This window comes from Dasypus novemcinctus, chromosome 24 (assembly GCF_030445035.2).
Source record: "Dasypus novemcinctus isolate mDasNov1 chromosome 24, mDasNov1.1.hap2, whole genome shotgun sequence".
In the NCBI taxonomy this organism is placed as follows: domain Eukaryota; kingdom Metazoa; phylum Chordata; class Mammalia; order Cingulata; family Dasypodidae; genus Dasypus; species Dasypus novemcinctus.
The window spans coordinates 26,621,474-26,640,509 of record NC_080696.1 but is presented as its reverse complement, the minus strand read 5'-3'; the positions used below and the strand labels follow the sequence as shown (position 1 = coordinate 26,640,509).

The following is a 19,036-nucleotide window of genomic DNA, read 5'->3' as shown; positions in this document are numbered from 1 at the left end:
CATCTGCTCAAGCAGTTTCATGCTTTTGATAATCTCATACATTATCATCTTACATTCTTTTTGAAATCACAGTGCAGAATGGAGAGAAAAAGCCCTCTCAACTTATACTTCTCACATCATCGTAGTTATGGAGTATTAAAACGATGACGATGATGGGGTTCCAATTACTTACTCAGTACATACATCAAGTATGATAATGATGTGGGCTATGGGTGGGAGGTTCTTTGTCTCCTTGGAGATAACCTAAGCTGTCTGTCCTGACTTGTGGGTGTGGGACAGTAAGAGGCTGCAGTCCTGCCCTTGGTGACCTTGGTGACCATAGCAACAACTCCAGTCCCGGGAGGCCAATTAGCAATGAAAACTCTTATCTATATACCAGTCAGTCCAGGGAAACTCTAATGGTGGTGATGCTGAAACTTAAGGGAACTTGGACTTAACCTTGAATGGGAAATATACTATAGCCTGTGCATAGATTCAAAATCATCAAATACTATATCCAAGTGTCCTAGTCTCTAGAAGTCCAGTTAAGTGATTTGGGCTTTGAATGTTCAGAAAGGATGTAAGACTAAATGTGTATTCAAGGTTGCATCCAGATGGAATGTGGGCAAGATGCTAATTCAAGCTCACCTGAAATGTGGGAGCTATGTTAATTCAAAACCTATCTGATACTCGGGCAAAGACTTAACTAACAAAGAAAGTAGTTTTCTTTGATAAAAGCACCATTTGACTCCCCACCCTGTATAAAAGGCACTTGAAAATCTTGTTTGAGGTTCGGTTCGAGGCTTGGGTTTGAAACAAAAAACTCCTGAGTCTGGCGGACCATCAATAAATCATTTTTCCTTCTCAAAATCATTCCTGAGTCCTGGTCTTTCTATATGCAAATAATTGAACCTCTCTCAACTTCTACAACAATAGTATCTTATTTGTGGGAAGGCCATGCAATTGATTGTAAGGTCATGGGTTGATATTTTCCCTCATTCACAGACAAGTTAAATGTCTATTTTTTTTTTTTTTGGTATCAAAGAAAGATGAGTGTCAATTAATTAAAATAATTATGGCTCAAGAGTTTTTCCTCTCTATAGATTTTCTGCCTTTCAATTCATACTATATCTAGGTTACGATCCTGACACTCACATTGAATGCACCTGAATTGCTTACATCTTTTTTTCTATGCTCTGACCTCACCCTGGTGGCTTTTATGAAATCAGTGTAACTTGTTCTATCCCTGAGGGCTCCTTTTTGCCATTGCTGACCATAAACTTTTTTCCCAACTCTGAATCTGCATTCTGGTTTATTAAGAAGAAAGCTCTTAACTCAACAGCAGCCTTTTAAGCAAGCTAGTATCTAAAAATAAATTAAATAAATCCTTAATTTATCTATAACATGTTTCCAATTTGGTATCCATTTCTTCAATGTCTGCAGGGCACAGTAACATCATGTACAAAGATGACCCATTCAATTTTATCATATAGTTTTTATAAACTTCCATATATTTGAATCAGAGATTTTAATAATGTGCTTGTACTATAAACCATTTTTTCTTACTTAATGCTTGTGTTAAAGTAACCAGAAAATTATTTATAGGATGCTTTCAATATAGTATTACAATAGGCCTTGAGATATTCACTATTGTTGTAGAATTTAAGAGAAGTTCAATTATTTGAGTATAGAGAGGCCAGGACTCAGGAATGATTCACTTCCCCACCTTTCAAATCTAATAGATCAGATCTTGTTTTGTCTCCAACAGCTTTCTTTTATTACTTTATCTTCTCTTATCTCTACCTTTTTTTGAGAACCCTGGGGCTATTACAGAATAACAAGTGATTTAATGTCATGGTAAATTTAACTCTTAGAAACATAGAGACAACAGTGAAATCAAAATTCTCTCATTTCACAAACAGAGAAACAGAAGCCCACGAATTTAAATTATTCAACCAAGATACCAGTCCAGTTAATCAGGTTTGTATAACTTTGGTTTGTTTAATTTTGCTTCCCTTTTTATAATGCCATACCACCTCCTGACTGTAAAAAGCTTGAGTTCAAGTAGGAAAGCATAACCTGAAATATGCAAAAGATCTGAGTTTCATTAAGTAGGAGAACCTGCAAAAGTCACTCAATCCCAATGAATGCAATGACCAGGCCTACCTGTATTCAAAAGGGAAAATGTGGACATTTGTTTTCTTTTCAGTGTCATATAAGAGGTGAACTTTTCCTGATATACAAATATTACCATATTCCTAAACACAAGTTTGGTTCAGAAGTAGGTTGAGCGCCTTATATAAAATACAGACAAAATAAATTTTTAGAGAATAAAAAAACATGAGTAAACCTTTAAAAAGTGGGAAGGACTCACAGAGGATTAGCTTTATTTCTCTGGACCTTGTCTCCTCATCTGAAGTGAATGACTTGACAGTTACATAGAGATAAAATGACCAGAATATATACACTTCAAATTCTTTGAGTATTCCTGCCAAACAGCAGTAAGAACACATTTTCTGTTATTAACTACTTTGAATATCTTTTAGTTCTGCATTAAAAACAATGCTTCCGGACCTTTGTAAATTTTTCTCTCAGGTAATTTGTTTCTTAGGAAGGTGCCCTGCTAGATAAATTCCATGGAAAAAATAAAGAATGTAACTGAATTCATTTTCTGGGGCCTTTCTTAGAACCTAGAAGTTGAAAAAGGTTGTTTCATGGTGTTTTCTTTCTTCTACATAGTCATTCTTCAGGGAAACATCCTTATCATGCTGACAGTTTGCAATGGCAATCTTTTCAAATTGCATATGTATTTTTTCTCAAATATTTTTCCCTTGTGGACATTTGCTACTTTTAGTGACAGTTCCCAAGATGATTGTTGACTTATTAGCCAAGAATAAAGCCATTTCCTATGTGGGAGGTATGTTGCAATGTTGTAGAATTTGAGAGAAGTTCAATTATTTGAGTATAGAGAGGCCAGGACTCAGGAATGATTTTGAGAAGGAAAAATGGTTTATTGATGGCCAGCTGGACTCGGGAGCTTTCTGTTTGAATCCCGAGCCCTGAACAAGATTTTCAAACGTCTTTTATACAGAGAGGAAAGGCCAAATGGTCCCTTTGTTTCAGTTCTCAATAGGCTTCAATTAGCATATATATCTTCCACATCTTAGGTAAGCTTTTAGCATGGACTCCAGATATTCTAGATAAGCTTTTAGCATATTTACTTTTTGCATTTCCCCTAAATACTTAAAGTTTATAGCCCTTGCATTGTTAAACTGTTTCCTGGGACTGGAGCCTGTTGCCATTGTTCCTAAGGGCAGGACTGCAGCCTCTTACCGTTCCACACCCACAGCCTTCAGCTTAGGTTATCTCTGAAGAGACAAAGAGCCTTCCACTCATAGCCCACATCATTCCCCCCCTTTTGCCAAAGTTTAACTTGTTAAGCTTTGGCATAATTATTGTTGGAGCTATGAGGTGGATGGCTGTTTGTTGTTTTGATTGATTATTTATCAGTCTTTAGTACAGCATCCAGGACTGTTTTTAGAAGTTTAGAACTTTTCATTTTGGACAGCAGAATCTTGGGCAGGGGCCTCCTGCAGTTATTCTGCTGCCACTGGCACTCACGTGGATTTCCAGTCAGGTTCCAGATCCATCTATTACTTTTATTTTACTCTTAAAGAGTTTACACCTTTAATTTAAAAGGGGTGCTGAAGGGAGATGATCTCTTTTCTGTAACTGCTTCCTGCTGGCCATGGGCTGTAGTTATTGCCTAATAAGGTGTAAAACTCTTAATTTATTCTAACTGGAGGAAGATGGATCTGGCATTCTGTACGAAGTTGGATGAAGTTTTCATATGGTTAATAAGATGTTCACTCTGAAAGAAACAAACTTAATTAAAAATTTGGAATACCCGTTTTTAAAAGAGGACACATTGGATTACAGAGGTAGACAAGGTTAGGTGACTATAAAGATGGCACTCCTTAAAAGCTGGTGGGAACAGCATATATATATATATTTTTTAAGTTATCCATCTTTAGAGATAAATTGCAACAGACACTTAGCTTTGTCTGAAGACACATTCCAAGCTGTTCAATGATTGACACTCATTCGCTCTGTCAGATGCTCCTGGTGAACTGGCACTCCTTGGGCAACTGGCTTCACTCAGGATTAGAACACTAATTTGGAAATACTCTTAGTTTTCATCTGTGGGAGTGATCAGAACTACAGAATAAAGATTTTTACACCTTGGTTTTCATTGTACAATTTCTATCAATTTTGACTTGTTCAATAGGTGACTCACCATCAGCAAGCAAGCCTCACTTTTGCTACACAGCAGAGTACAGCAGAATATAGAAGTTGACTGAGACTGGCTGAGACTGCCACCTTATTCTTTAGACATGTTATTAACTGTTTAGAAAATGATTTTACCAGGAATTTAACATGTCTAATATACTTCTGCACTTGATCCAAAATAGAAAAGATAACATTACAATTATTAGGCATATAGTTAGTACAGGATAAAAGTACAGCACTTAATATTAACTAATGTATTACTTAATGCATAAGGATTCAGAGTTGCAATTATTAGTTTTGAGTTTCAGGTTTGTAATACCTTACATGTTATCTCTCCATGAGAGCAGGCCATAATGCCAATTGTGTTTAAGTTTCACTTACAGTATCCTGGTATCATGGCTCCACTTAGCATGTTCTTCAATGCAGTGAGCAAGTTGCAGCATCCTTCATCTTAGAGAGATTTTCCAGTATTCCACTAGCCTGGTGCATAGTGCTCTCTGGCACTATGGAACAGTGCCAGTCTGGAGGCGATATCCATTGTACACTTGGCTGTACCGAGTCATTATTGGCTGCAGGAGCTTGAAACTGCAATATAGTTTCCATCGACTTCAGGAGCAGAACCAGAGACTGATATAGCACATATTTTAATTGAGGGGTCAGTGACCAGCCTAGCCAATAACTCACATGGAGAGGCCACCTGTAATGTATTCAAGGCCTAGTTTGAATGCACGAGATTTTGACAATGTTAAAGTTTATTCCTTGTTTTTATATATATATTTTAAACAACTTAATGCAATACATATATCAAATGGCTGTTTACTTACACAATTTTACTATGAAGATAACAGTAGGTACTTTAGTAATAGAGGAAAAATATTATTTTTCATTGCTAGAATGAAAACAGAATATTTCCAATAGAATCAAGACAACTTTTTATTACCATTTACTTAAATGTGTACTTTGCAGTGGCCTTCAGACAGGTTTATTATCATAAAGTTATTTCTGCTACCAATACCAATCTAAGTTTTTTTAGTTAACAATGACTTCTACAACTAGAACTATTTAAACATTTTCAGTTTGGAAGATGTTTTACAAACTCTTTATAATTGACTATAACCACATTGACTAGCCACCTCATGTTTAAATAAACTTACTAAATTACAATTACCAATGAAAGAAATTCACTCTTTATTTAAGAGAGCATATCTACAATCTTTTTCCTTTAGCCTAATTTCACCAATGTGAACTTACAATTTTCATTACTCTAAAGATTTCGTACATAATGTTAATTTAGTTTATAAATTAACTATGGGAGATTACACTCAAGTTAAATAAAATTGAAACCATAATAGTTTATGCAAGGAATGTTCTCTTTTTCCCTTACAAGAAGCTAAAAACTTCTTTAAGTTATGAAAATTATTAATTTAAAAGCATACTGACTACCAGGTTTTAAAACACATGCATACTGACTACCAGGTTTTAAAACACATTACACAATTACTTAATTTTTTAAAAAATCATAACCCAGGAAAGATCTCTCCATAGTTTTTATGGGCTTTCCTTTACTTACTGAAATTTGTTAATAGAGCCACTAATTACCTTTATTTTGTTGGAAAGAAATCTTCTGGAAGAAAATAAGGCTCACCAGATTGTGGAGAAGAAAATAATTTATTCTCAATCTTGCAAGAAGGGGTGCAGAGCCAGATATGGCTGGTGCCATGAACAAAGAAAAATGACACAATTTATACCCCTAAGCCTAGCATGCAAGCTCTTCCTCTGTTTTCCATAGATTGGATACTTCAGAAGTTACAGCTTATCTGAGATTTAACTTTCCCACGCAAAAGTTTGATTTAACTGCTTCCTCTATCACATTCCAACCATTTTAGTTTTTACCTGCTCCCCCCTTTTTCAAATAAGGAATAGAATTTAGTGCTGAAATGGCACCAACTTAGTTAGCTCCTTCTTGGGCATCCTTCCACTGCCCATAGGACTGGCCTAAACTGGTCTCCTCCACTGCTGTCCAACCCGGGAGTGGAAGACTGAGGCAGCAGGCCACCAGGTTACATCAACATTTTTCTTATGTGAAAATTAACCTAATCTTTGTTTTGTTTTTTCTTTTTTTTGCATTTTATGGCTGACAAAGGTTTAAACTGGGAAATTACCAGGCAAACTGATTCTTAATTCCCTAGCCTAGTAGATAGGTTTAATCTGCCACACCTAGTCTTGCCTTAAAAGCTCTTGCAAAGAGGAGGCCCTTTCCCAATTGTTTCTATAATCAGATTTCTATGACTTTTTCATCCTGCTTAGTTTAATTTGGGCTTTAAGAATATTTATAAATATAACTGCATATTTAAATTTTAACAATTTGAATAGACCTCTTTTAAGAATTTTTATTTGTTAATTTGATATTATCCTGATGTATGAAGACATATTTTGAGCATTTTTTTAAAATGGGCAGACACAAAGAGTTAGACACAAACACAACTCATTGATATTACTTATAATTTGCATTATTTTATATACTGTTTAGCTTAATTAATTAGGGGTCCAGAAATACATATTACTTATATAACTGCATGTTGGGAGCGATAAAAAGAATGTATGTCGAACTCAGCGAGAGTCAGTAGCACGGCTGCCAGAGAAGAGCCAACCCTCTCAATTAAGCAAACTATAATTAGCTCCTCACAATATGTCAGGTCCCACAACATGGCAGAATCCAAATCTGCCTTGTCACTTCCTCATTCTTCTTCCCCTTCAGGTCTTTGTTCTCTGTCTTCCCACCACTGCCCAGGTTGACAAGGCAGTGCACAGGCACAAGGCAGGTAAACTGAAACCCACTCTACATATCAGTAGTGACCACAACCAATCCCTAACTTTCACCTCCACCCATTACCCCTCCTTTTCCCAAGAGTATATATCCTTTGTTCCCCTCAATAAAATTTGCAGCTTGATCCTCACCCTGTCTCGCTGTCATTCCTCGGGTCTCCTGTCTCATCATTCTCCTCCACGCAAGCCACGAGCCCCAGTTCGCAGCCCCGCTGGCCGGGGCATTCACAGCTGGCGCCCAACGTGGGGCTTTTGGCTTGCATGTGAGAGGGAACCGCCGCACCCACCAAGATAGAGAGCTCTCTTCACTACTGGCCGATGCAGAGGCGAAATTAGTGGCACAGAAGTCCAGGCATCCGGGAAGGATCCTGTCCAGGAGGGAGTCCTGGGAAGACCTACTCGAGGTAAAGTTTCTTCTAGTCTCTTCATTTTTCTTACTTTTTCTAAAATTAAAGTTTTTTTCTACCATGGGACAGGAACAATCACAACACGATCTATTTCTTAATCAAGTAAAGGAAGCACTTCAGGCGCGAGGAATTGTGGTAAAAAAGAAGGGTCTTAGTGAATTTTTTAGGTTTATCATAAAAACTTGCCCGTGGTTCCCTGAGGAGGGAACCATAGATGAAAGATGTTGGAAAAGAGTCAGTGACTGCTTGAATGACTATTATAAGACTTTTGGTCCCTCCCGAATCCCTGTCACTGCATTTAGCTATTGTCAACTGATATATGAGATGATTCGGGCTTCCCCCCCGCTTCCCTGATGTTACTGAAATCATCACAGAAGGGGAGACTGCTTTAAAATTAAGTTCTCAACCCCCTTCGAGTTGCAGTAAAAAGTCTGAGCATCACTCGCAACCCCATCACTTACATTCAAACTCACCCCTCAGTTTAATTTCCTTTGATAACAAACCCTCCACTCCTTCTACCCCCTCCCCCAAGGATGAGGTCTGTGAAAACAACCCAGAAACTCCCAATGAAGATGTAAGTTGTAATCTTAAACTGCTCTCACTTCCGCCCTGCCTCCTCCCTCACTAATATTAAGCAGGGGCCAGAATAACCCTTTTCAAATTTTGTAGGCAAATTGTGCACAGCTGCAGAAAAACTGGCGATATCAACACAGAAACAGACTTTGTAAAGCAAATTGCCTTTGTAAATGCAAATGCAGCTTATCAGGCAGGAGTTAGACCTTACAGAAAGTAGGAGAACTTGTCAGGTTACTTCAGGCTTTGTTCTGAAATTAGCCCTGCCTCAGGCACTGGCTGGGGGGAGCGCAGCGTGCAGCAGGCAGCACTCAGCCCAAGCCTTCCTGGCCGTAGCACCCTCCCTGTGCTCAGCGGGCTCGGGCTTAAGTGCCTGCTGATTGAAGCCCGCCAAAATCCACGCCACCACGAAGAGCAAGGCACTGCCCCTGCTTCCCATTAGGGAAGTGGGAAACAAAGGCAGCCACAAGCCCCAAAATCCAAACAAACTTTATGAGGCAATCAACTTTATCCAGGCAAACACTAGCCCACTTTCGCAACTTTTCAAACTCCCTGCTGTCTACATGACAATGTAGCTGTGGGCTAGTGGGGGTTAATAGAGTTAAGCCACTGAAAAAAGAGAAAAACATGGCAACATTGGTGTTCTGTTTTATTTCCATGCTAATTCTAATTGGGCTTATTTAACCAAGATAATAAAATTAGTACAAAATTTTTATCAAGGTTTAAAAAAGAATTTTCAGTTTTAGATCAGTAGTTTACTCCTGAACTTCAAGTCTCAGTATAGTCTTACAGAATAATAATCCAAAAATTTGTGTTAATGGTCTAAACTGCTAAATTAGAGTTTAACTACATTTATGCTGCTCAAGTTATTTTAACTGATTGCTGATAACTAATAAAAATGTTTCCAAGCACAAGCTTTCATATTACAGGCAACATGAAGTCCAGAAGAAATCTTCAAGGGTATAATCTATGATATGCTATATAACAGAAGATTTAAAAGCAGCTATACCAAGAAAGTAAGAGTTATGAGTCAATTGTAAATAAATTATATATTTCTGTTAATGTGTTGTAATTGTTCTGTGTTTGTCTGTCTGTTCGTTCAATGTCAATGTATATTGTAATACCTCCGGATGGTAAATATAAATTACTAGAAATTTTTAAAAGAGCTCTATTCAAATGGCCAAAAATTAAATAAGCGCTTATATTAATACTTAAGTTTATTATATTAATACATAAGTTTAAATGTTAATAAGATATCTACAATAATAAAAATTGTGAGTCTTGATTAACAAAATTACTATGCCTTTTCATAAAAAATGGTTTTTGCCTAGATTGAAATAAATAACTTATCTTTCTTCACAGGATAATATGAAGGATGTAAAACTTAAATGAACATTTGGTTAAAAGTTTGTGAAAATGCCAACTGAAATTTAATAAGTCTTTGCAAAAAGGTGTTTTGTCCTAAAGTAGAATGGCTAATTTTTCATAAACTCTTGAAACTTAATTTGCATGTGGCAAGTTGTAAAAGATATTGTAATAATTTTAAGTAAGGGAATGTGTTCTGTAAAGATAAAAGTTGTCTTCAATAGTCCATATGGTTATAAATAAAAGGTTTAATAAAGCATTGTTTACATTAAGGTATTAAATGGCTAATTCCAAAAGGTCATTCTTAAATATATATAAAACTGAATTGATGATGATAATAATAAAAGGTAATTTTATAACAGGAAAGATTGACAGCAACCAGCCTCCCCTGCCAACTTGCTTCTAAAAACCATTTCTAATATTGCATGCTACTAAGTATTTAAAGAAAGGTTCATTATTTTAACAAGCTTGTTTAGTGTTCTCAGTATTATAAGAAGTTTGCTTAATAACTTTGATGTAGGCTATATGGAATGTGTTTTTATTATTAAAGAAACAGAAAATAATTTTGTCCTGAGATAAAATAATTGACTATTGGAAAGAGTAGAGTATAAGACGGAACCTGAGTGAATGCTGAAACTGCAGAAAGTTGGTGGAAAAGGAATTTTTACAGTTAAAGTTAAATAAAATTTAATGAGTCTTCGAGTAGTATGCTGATGCAAAGTTAATTTTTTTTGTTCTTTCTCAAAGCCTCTCACCATTAATCTGTTTTGGTAAAGTTCTTATCCTCAGTCAGTATACAAAGAAAGTCTGTCTTGTGTTTCTTGTGCTTATCATTTCCTAGGTATTCCAAGAAGGAAAGCTTTATCTCTTAAAGGAACATAATGTTCAAAACTGCTTTCTCAAAACCTAATCCTGAACAGTAGCCTTTTATTCCAAACTAATTATGAGATTTGTTCTTTTACCTTGAAAGAAAAATTAAAGTAATAATTAAGTTCATTTGATATGTTATAAGCTAAATAAAGGTGTTTCACAGTGTTATAAAATTAACAACTTTTTCTTCCCTTAAACCCTCTATTAATTAAAGTCGTATGGATAAAAGGTTTCTATGAATGCTTAAAAGTGTACAAAGTTACCAATATTTCAGCATAATATTAAAGAAAAGTACAATGTGGTTGTTCATGGTTTTAGTTATTATAAAAGAGTATCACAAAACAACCTCTTATCATAGATTAACAACATACTATGCAGCAATCCCAAACACTGCTAGTTTGTTGCAAAAAGTTAAAGTCCAGCTGTATTGCTATCACTTTGTTTTAAAACTTGCTAAGACTTTCTTTAGTGTCTTCTTAGACAAATCAAGCCAGCTGCATTCCTTTATCTGTAAAAAACCCAATAAACTTTTGCAGTGCTTTTCAAGGCTGTGTGCATAGCCCAACCATCCTGTACAGTATTTACTGATAGTAATAGTAATGGAAAAGCAGCATACGTTACTTTTCAAAAAGAACAGGTTTGGCCAACTCCTTATTCATCTGCTCAATGCACAGAGCTTTGAGCCATCATTAAAGTTTTACAAATGTTTTAAAAGCCCTTGAATATTGTCTCTGATTCTGAATATGTATGCCTTACTGTCAAGCATATTGAAACAGCTCATATCTTTGCTACTGATGAGTTATCTCAACTTTGCGCTGATTTGCAACATCTCATTAGGTTAGAATCTATTTACATTATTCATATATCTCTCATGCCTCTTTGCCTAGTCCTATGACATCAAATAATGCTCGAGCTGATTAATTGGTAAGGTGTTTACAAAGTGCTCATAATTGCCATGCTTTAACTCATATTAATGCTAAAGGCCTGTGAAATAAATATCAAAAGTTAATAAGACTACAGGCACAAGGAATTATCTGTACCTGTCCCACCTGTGGACCCTTAACTACAGTGTCTTTTCAGGCTGGGACTAATCCCAGAGGCCTGACTCCTAATCAATTATGGCAAATGGATGTTACTCACATACCGTCCCTTAGTAAACTACAATCTGTTCACGTTTATATTGACACTTATTCTCATTTCATTTGGGCTACTGCTCAAAGTGGGGAACAGTTTCATCATGTTCACTCACACCTCTGGTCTGCTTTTGCTGTAATGGGATGCCCTCTGAAAATTAAAACTGATAATGGACCTTATTACATTAGTAAATCCTTTGAATCTTTCTGTCTAAAATATGGTATTGAACATGTTACCAGCATTCCTTATAATCCTACAGGTCAAGCCATAGTTGAATGCAGCCATCATACCCTAAAAACTATGCTTTTAAAACAAAAAGGGGGAGATGATGGTATTATAACACCAAAAGATCAATTAGCTAAAGCTTTATTTACTTTACATTCTCTTAATGTTTATAATTCATTAACACCTGTGGAATGTCACTTAGAAAATGTCAAACATCTACAGTAGACACAGGAAATGAAGATCAACCAATATTCTGGAAAGATATTTTAAGCAATGTGTGGAAAAAAGGCAGGATTAAAGTAAGGGGGTGAGGCTATGCTCTTATCATTTCAGAAAATGGAGAACAAATTTAGTTATCTGCGAAAAGGATTAAACTCCAGAATGAAGAGATGGAGACTTCTACAACTTCTGATGATGGTGATCGTCTCGCTGGAGCTGGCACTGGAGTAGCAGCCCTAACTACACAACAAACTTCCTTCTCCTCTATCAGGCGAGCCATCGATGAAGATATAGCCCGCATCGAAACCTCCATTTCCCATCTAGAAAAGTCCCTAAATTCATTATCTGAGGTTGTCCTCCAAAATTGCAGAAGGCTCCTCTTAAAGAGGGAGGGATTTATGTGGCATTAGGAGAGGAATGCTTTTTTTATGCTAATCATTCCGGCCTTATTAGAAATAACGTAGCTCAGCTCAGAAATGGACCAGCAAAGCGTAATAAAGAGAAACCCAAGGAAATTTCTCCTGGGGGATTAATGGAATCCTCCCTTATATTCTTCCCATATTGGGCCCACTAATAACTATACTCCTCATATTGTCTTTTGGACCTTGGGTCGTAAAAAGAATTATTCAGTTAGTTAAGTACCAGGTTGACTCCGCTCTTGGTAAGCCCATTCAAGTGCACTAATCCACCTCGCTGATCAAGGTATATCTATGGACCATCCAGACTGTCTCCCCTATGATACCAACTCCCCCCACTAATAAGCTGCTGAGTGCAAGGTACAACACTGCAAGAGACGGTTAGAGGTAAGCACAACCTAGCTGTTCTCTGAGAAGCATGCCTCACTAATTTAGGGGACCCGCTCTGTTCGCAAGGGCCACGAGGCAGGGTGCTTCGACCGCATTCAGCCTGCACAGGTAGGTGGGATGCATCAACAGCATCACTGGCCACTCAGGGAGCTGGGCTGGTTAGCCAATGACGGGCAACTGAACTGACCTAACAGTCAACCTAAGACAGGGACATGGCCTTTCGCTGCCATGCTTCCCAATGACGGGTAAGACTGGTCACGTGTGTGAGTGAGCTAAAACGGCTCACCAGGTGCAGTTCCGACCTAAGATTGGCACGGTCCCCCCTTTTTATTCGCCCTTGTAGTGCAGTCGGTAAAGCCCTCTTCACATCGAGAAAATGAGGCCTCTGTTTCCCTCAGTCAGTCATGCAGAAAGTACTGTGCTAATAAAAGAAAAAGGGAGGAGATGTTGGGAGCGATAAAAAGAATGTATGTCGAACTCAGCGAGAGTCAGTAGCACGGCTGCCAGAGAAGAGCCAACCCTCTCAATTAAGCAAACTATAATTAGCTCCTCACAATATGTCAGGTCCCACAACATGGCAGAATCCAAATCTGCCTTGTCACTTCCTCATTCTTCTTCCCCTTCAGGTCTTTGTTCTCTGTCTTCCCACCACTGCCCAGGTTGACAAGGCAGTGCGCAGGCACAAGGCAGGTAAACTGAAACCCACTCTACATATCAGTAGTGACCACAACCAATCCCTAACTTTCACCTCCACCCATTACCCCTCCTTTTCCCAAGAGTATATATCCTTTGTTCCCCTCAATAAAATTTGCAGCTTGATCCTCACCCTGTCTCGCTGTCATTCCTCGGGTCTCCTGTCTCATCATTCTCCTCCACGCAAGCCACGAGCCCCAGTTCGCAGCCCCGCTGGCCGGGGCATTCACAACTGCATATTTAACCTCAACAATTTGAGCAAATAGGCAGATATAAATAGTTTGAGACAAAAACATAACTTTAATTACTTTAAACTTCTAATCTTTACAAAACAAGTGTGACTGCAAACATTTCAAAGACTCTTGAAACTCTTCTTAACTTGCACTATGACCATGCAGTTTACCACAAGAATTTTCCTTCTTACTTAATGGACTGTAATAACCAAAATGTTCTCAATGCCTTAGCACCATTTTGTTTTAGAACTTTATATTTTACTTTGAAATTAGCAGAAGTTTGGATAAGCAACAAGATTAATTTTATATATATTTACTGAGGCTATTTGAAGCCTCAGGGAGACAGACTGCTTTCTCTCATGAATTGCCACTCTTAGGAACACTGACCGTCAAGGCAGGGGACTTCTCCCCCTCCACCCCCCTTTTTTATTTTGGAGATAATAAAACTCCAGTGGTCATTTAAACTTATTCCATCAGGCAGCCATTTATTTAGGTTACACTTGAATTCATGAGAGAAAGGGTTACTAATACCAGGAGAGGAGACAGTGATGTCCCAGCTCTTCTCAATTATGAAATAACCATAGGCAAAGGCAAAGGGTGAGGTTAGGCTTGAAATAACCATAAACAAAGGAAAGGTTAGTTTAGAATTTACACTTAAATAATAGTTTCAGGCTAAATTCACCCAGCTATAATCTCAGTTATTGTCTTTCCACTGTTTTATAATATAAATGCATTTATAAATGATTTTAACTCTTAGTTACAGTTTTTATTAATTTTTTTAAAACCTATTAATTTTATAACACCTTTAAATACCTTTCATTCAACTTATAACATATTAAATGAACTTAACCATTACTTTAATTTTTCCATTAAAGTGAAAGAATAAATCTCTTGCAGTTAGTTTGAAATAAAAAGCTACTTTTCAGGATTTGATTTCTAGGACATAAATGTTCTTTTAAAAGAGGTAAGACTCTTCTTCAAACACTGAGGAAATGATGAGGTTAAAGCACAAGAAGCTATTGATAAAAGATTTTCTTTGTATATTGATCTTACTCAATTTTAATCATAAAAATTTTCCTTCCACAAACCTTCTACACTTTCAGTATTCATTCAGGTTCTGTCCCACACTCTACTCTTTCCAATAATCAATCATTTTATCTTAGGACAAAATCATCTTCTGTTTCCTTAACAATAAAAACACACTCCATATATCCCACATACTAAGTTACCAGGCAAACTTCTTACAACATGTAATTGCCATTAATACTAAACAAGTTTGTTAAAATAATGAACTTTTCTTCACTTTAAATACTTAGTAGCATGTAATACCAGAAACAGTTTTTTTGGAAGCAAGTTGGCAGGGGAGATTGGCTGCCGAATAAGTTTGTTATAAAATTGCCTTTTATTATTATTATTATCAATTCAGTTTTGTTAAATAATGACTTTCTGCAATTAGCCATTTAAATACCTTAATTTAAACAATGCTTTGTAAAACTTTTATAATTATTTATACCCTTAAGACAAATTTTACCTTCACAGAACACATTCTCTTACTTAAAGTTACTACAATACCTTCTAAGAACCTGGGCAGAATGCAAAGGTATTTTGGCTTTGACACCCTAGGGAGGGAAATTTACTGCATTTATTCTGATTCTGCTTTTCACCCCCTTCACTTCCCCCCCTTCCAGGCAGTCGGGTGCACAACAAACAGGAATGCGGCTTATGAATAGAAGGGTGGACTCCCTGGAAAGGGGCAAGCCGCTCCCCGCTTTCCAGCTTTCAGCCAAAATGGGTAGACAGAACCTACTCAAATTTGGCAACTCTCCCGGGGACCCAGCCACCCTGACTGGGACATCCCCAACAAACTTGGGTGCGTGGCGCGGACACAGATGGCCTCCAAGCCCCAGCTATGGGCCAGACCAGAGACAAGACAGCAGAGCATGACAAACATCTAGACTCCGCAAACATCCAGACTCCTCAGCTTTTGCCCCAGAATCATTTCACCCCCTTTCCAGTGGCAAGGGAGGGCTCCAGCTCAGCTGTAATTCTACTTTACATAAGGACACAACTCCAACACTAGCATTGAGCTGACACAGACAGAAACACAAAGGTCACTAATCTGACCCACAAGTTTATGTATTTATTTTCACCATGGCTGCCCCCACAGCCATCACAAACCTCAGAACACTTAACATTTGGTGTAAAGCAAATTCATTCACGAATTAGCACCATAAAAAAAGATTTCAGCTAGACTTTTCCCACTGTTTAAACTTTACACCCAGACCAAGCTCCACCAGAAAAGCCGATCCATTTTCCTGTAACCAAGTTTTGTTTTCCTTAATCTAGACCAATTTCCAGGACATTAGGACTTGAACCTATAAATAGCCCTTCCTATTAAAATCGAGACTCCACTCCTTTAGTGGATATAAGACCAGTACCAGATTCTAACATGCAGTTAGACAAACCCAAAACACCAGGGCTTTTCTCCAGTTTTTCTCCTTTTCCCAAGCCTAGAGAGAATGGCTTCCCCCCAGCCTTCTGGGGCTACTAGGGTTCTCTCGGGAGGTGATCAGCCTCCCCTTCCTAGCAATTAAAGCTAGAGCCTTCCAGACTCTGCTCACCCGGGGAGTCTTACCTTCTTCCATGTTCGGAGTTCTTTTTCGTTCCCAGAATCTTTCTCTTCAGACCTTCCATTGCCCTCGATTTTTGTCGGGAAGATTCCGGTGGAGCCCACATCTTTTCTGGATTAAATTTAATCCAGGGGCGCCCAGATTTGGGGTTCACCCGAGTCCTCCCGGCTTCCTCGGGGATTTGGAAGGGGCAGCAAAATGCTACCGTCTCTGGCCTTCCTTTGTTGTCCTGCCAGAGTCGCCAAAAATGTTGTGGAATTTAAGAGAAGTTCAATTATTTGAGTATAGAGAGGCCAGGACTCAGGAATGATTTTGAGAAGGAAAAATGATTTATTGATGGCCGGCCGGACTCGGGAGCTTTCTGTTTGAATCCCGAGCCCTGAACAAGATTTTCAAACGTCTTTTATACAGAGAGGAAAGGCCAAATGGTCCCTTTGTTTCAGTTCTCAATAGGCTTCAATTAGCATATATATCTTCCACATCTTAGGTAAGCTTTTAGCATGGACTCCAGATATTCTAGATAAGCTTTTAGCATATTTACTTTTTGCATTTCCCCTAAATACTTAAAGTTTATAGCCCTTGCATTGTTAATCTGTTTCCTGGGACTGGAGCCTGTTGCCATTGTTCCTAAGGGCAGGACTGCAGCCTCTTACGTTCCACACCCACAGCCTTCAGCTTAGGTTATCTCTGAAGAGACAAAGAGTCTTCCACCCATAGCCCACATCAGCAACTCTTTGGGACACATTTCTTTGGTTGTACTGAGATCTTCATTTTTACTGTAATGGCTTATGATCATTATGTGGCTATCTGTAAACCTCTACACTATATGGCCATCATGGACCAGGACAGATGCAATGAAATGTTGCTGGAGACCTGGATGGGTGGGTTCTTACACTCCATTGTCCAGGTGGCTCTGGTGGTCCAGATTCCCTTTTGCCAACTCCATGAGATTGATTACTACTTGTGCAACCTCCACCCTGTACTGAAACTTGCCTGCACAGATACATATGTTGTTGGTGTCAGTACAACAAAAAGTGGGGTCATTTCCCTGGCAAGCTTTGTTATCCTGGTAACCTCCTATACTGTCATTCTAATGTGTTTGAGAAGGCAGTCAACAGAGAGCATATACAAAACTCTGTCTACCTGTGGCTCCACATTGCTGTGGTAATCAACCTTTTTGGACCTTGTACTTTCATGTACACATACCCCAATACTATATTTTCAGAGGATCAGTTGCTGGTTATATTTTACACCATTATTATCCCCATACTAAATCCCCTGATTTATATACTGAGAAATGCAGGAGTAAAGAATGCAATAAGACACTGTGAGCAGGAAAGTTTTCTGAGAGACTAATGGCAAATAATTGGAAGTAATGATATTTTAAGCTGATTACCTTACATTTTCTCAGCCTTAGTTAAATTGTTGAAGGAATCCCCTTCCCCTTTCTGAAGGGAAGCCCTTTCCTCTTCTTTCTTCCCCATTGTGCAATGCTGAAATGAGCTGCTTTCTAATAATGTAGCCCTTTCCCTTGGGTATGTGTGTGTGCTGAGGGCTGCAGGGTGTGTACCGGTAAGAACTTGCTTGTGGGAGTCAGAAGGCTAATCTAAGATAGCAGCCTTGCCTCAGCCTCTGCCCATTTTATCTCAGCTAACAGCAAAATTTGCTTCTGTACCCCTGCTTTCTTCCCACCCCCTATATAAGCCCCTGAAAACTTAAACTCGGGGCCCAGAATTTGGAGAACAAACTCTCCTCTGGGTCCACGTGTATAATAAAACCTGAGTTCCTCCATCTCTCCAAGTGCATTCTTGGGTTTTTTGGCCAGACCTGGACTTCTGCAACATTTGGTTCCCTGACCAGGAAACCCAGCAGAGCAGGCCCATTGCATCTCCAGCTTGAGAGACAGTGGGGTTGGCCAGCGGTGAACTCCTGAAGAATGACGTAGGCGCCACCAGTCCACTTGACAGAACCTCCTTCTAAGGATTTTGCGCAGGGGCTGTGAGCCTGTGACCCAGCTCTACTCAGTGAAGAGAGGGACCAAACAGTGCCAGAAGACCCCGGAAGAGGTAGGGCCCCAGGTGCCAAGTCCAGCCCCAGTCAGGCCCTTCTCTGGAGGGAAGAGGATACTGATCACCTCCTAGCTTCTCAGGTAGCAAGAACACAGAACAGGGCAAACCCGGGGAGGGAGGTGGGTTATGCTTAAACTCTGAGTGAAAGTGTGAGTGAATGGGGATGGCAGGGGTCTGCCTCTGTTGTAATAGTGATGTGGGCTATGGGTGTAGCACAGTAAGAGGCTGCAGTCCTGCCCTTGGTGACCATGGCAATGACTCCAGTCCTAGGAGGCCATTTAGCAATGCAAACTCTATATACATACCAGTCAGTCCAGGGAAACTGATGGTGGTGATGCCGAAACTTAAGGGAACTTGGACTTGGCCTCAAATGGGAAATATAATATAGTCTGTGCATAAATTTAAAATCATCTAATTCTGTATCCAAGTGTGCCTACTCTCTAGAAATCCAGTTAAGTGATGTGGGCTTTGAATGTTCAGAAATGATGTAAAACTAAATGCGTATTCAAAGTTACATCCAGATGGAATGTGGGCCAGATGCTAATTCAAGCTCACCTGAAATGTGGGCAATATGTTAATTCAAAACCTATCTGGTACTCAGGCAAAGACTTAACTAACAAAGAAAATAGTTTCCTTTGATAAAAGCACCATTTGTCTCCCCAACCTGTATAAAAGGAACTTGAAATCTTGTTCAGTGCTCGGGCTTCACACAGAAAG

General features: G+C 38.6%; 1 protein-coding gene across 1 annotated transcript; it reads left to right on the top strand.

The window, feature by feature from the left end:
• Nucleotides 1-2,615: 2,615 nt before the first annotated feature.
• On the top strand, nt 2,616-17,606 carry LOC105747656 (olfactory receptor 4S2). Its single transcript, XM_012531157.1, is given in 6 exon segments — nt 2,616-2,793; nt 2,796-2,825; nt 2,828-2,900; nt 14,256-14,259; nt 16,978-17,398; nt 17,401-17,606. Coding segments are annotated over 6 exon segments (912 nt in total).
• The last annotated feature ends 1,430 nt before the right edge of the window (nt 17,607-19,036 follow it).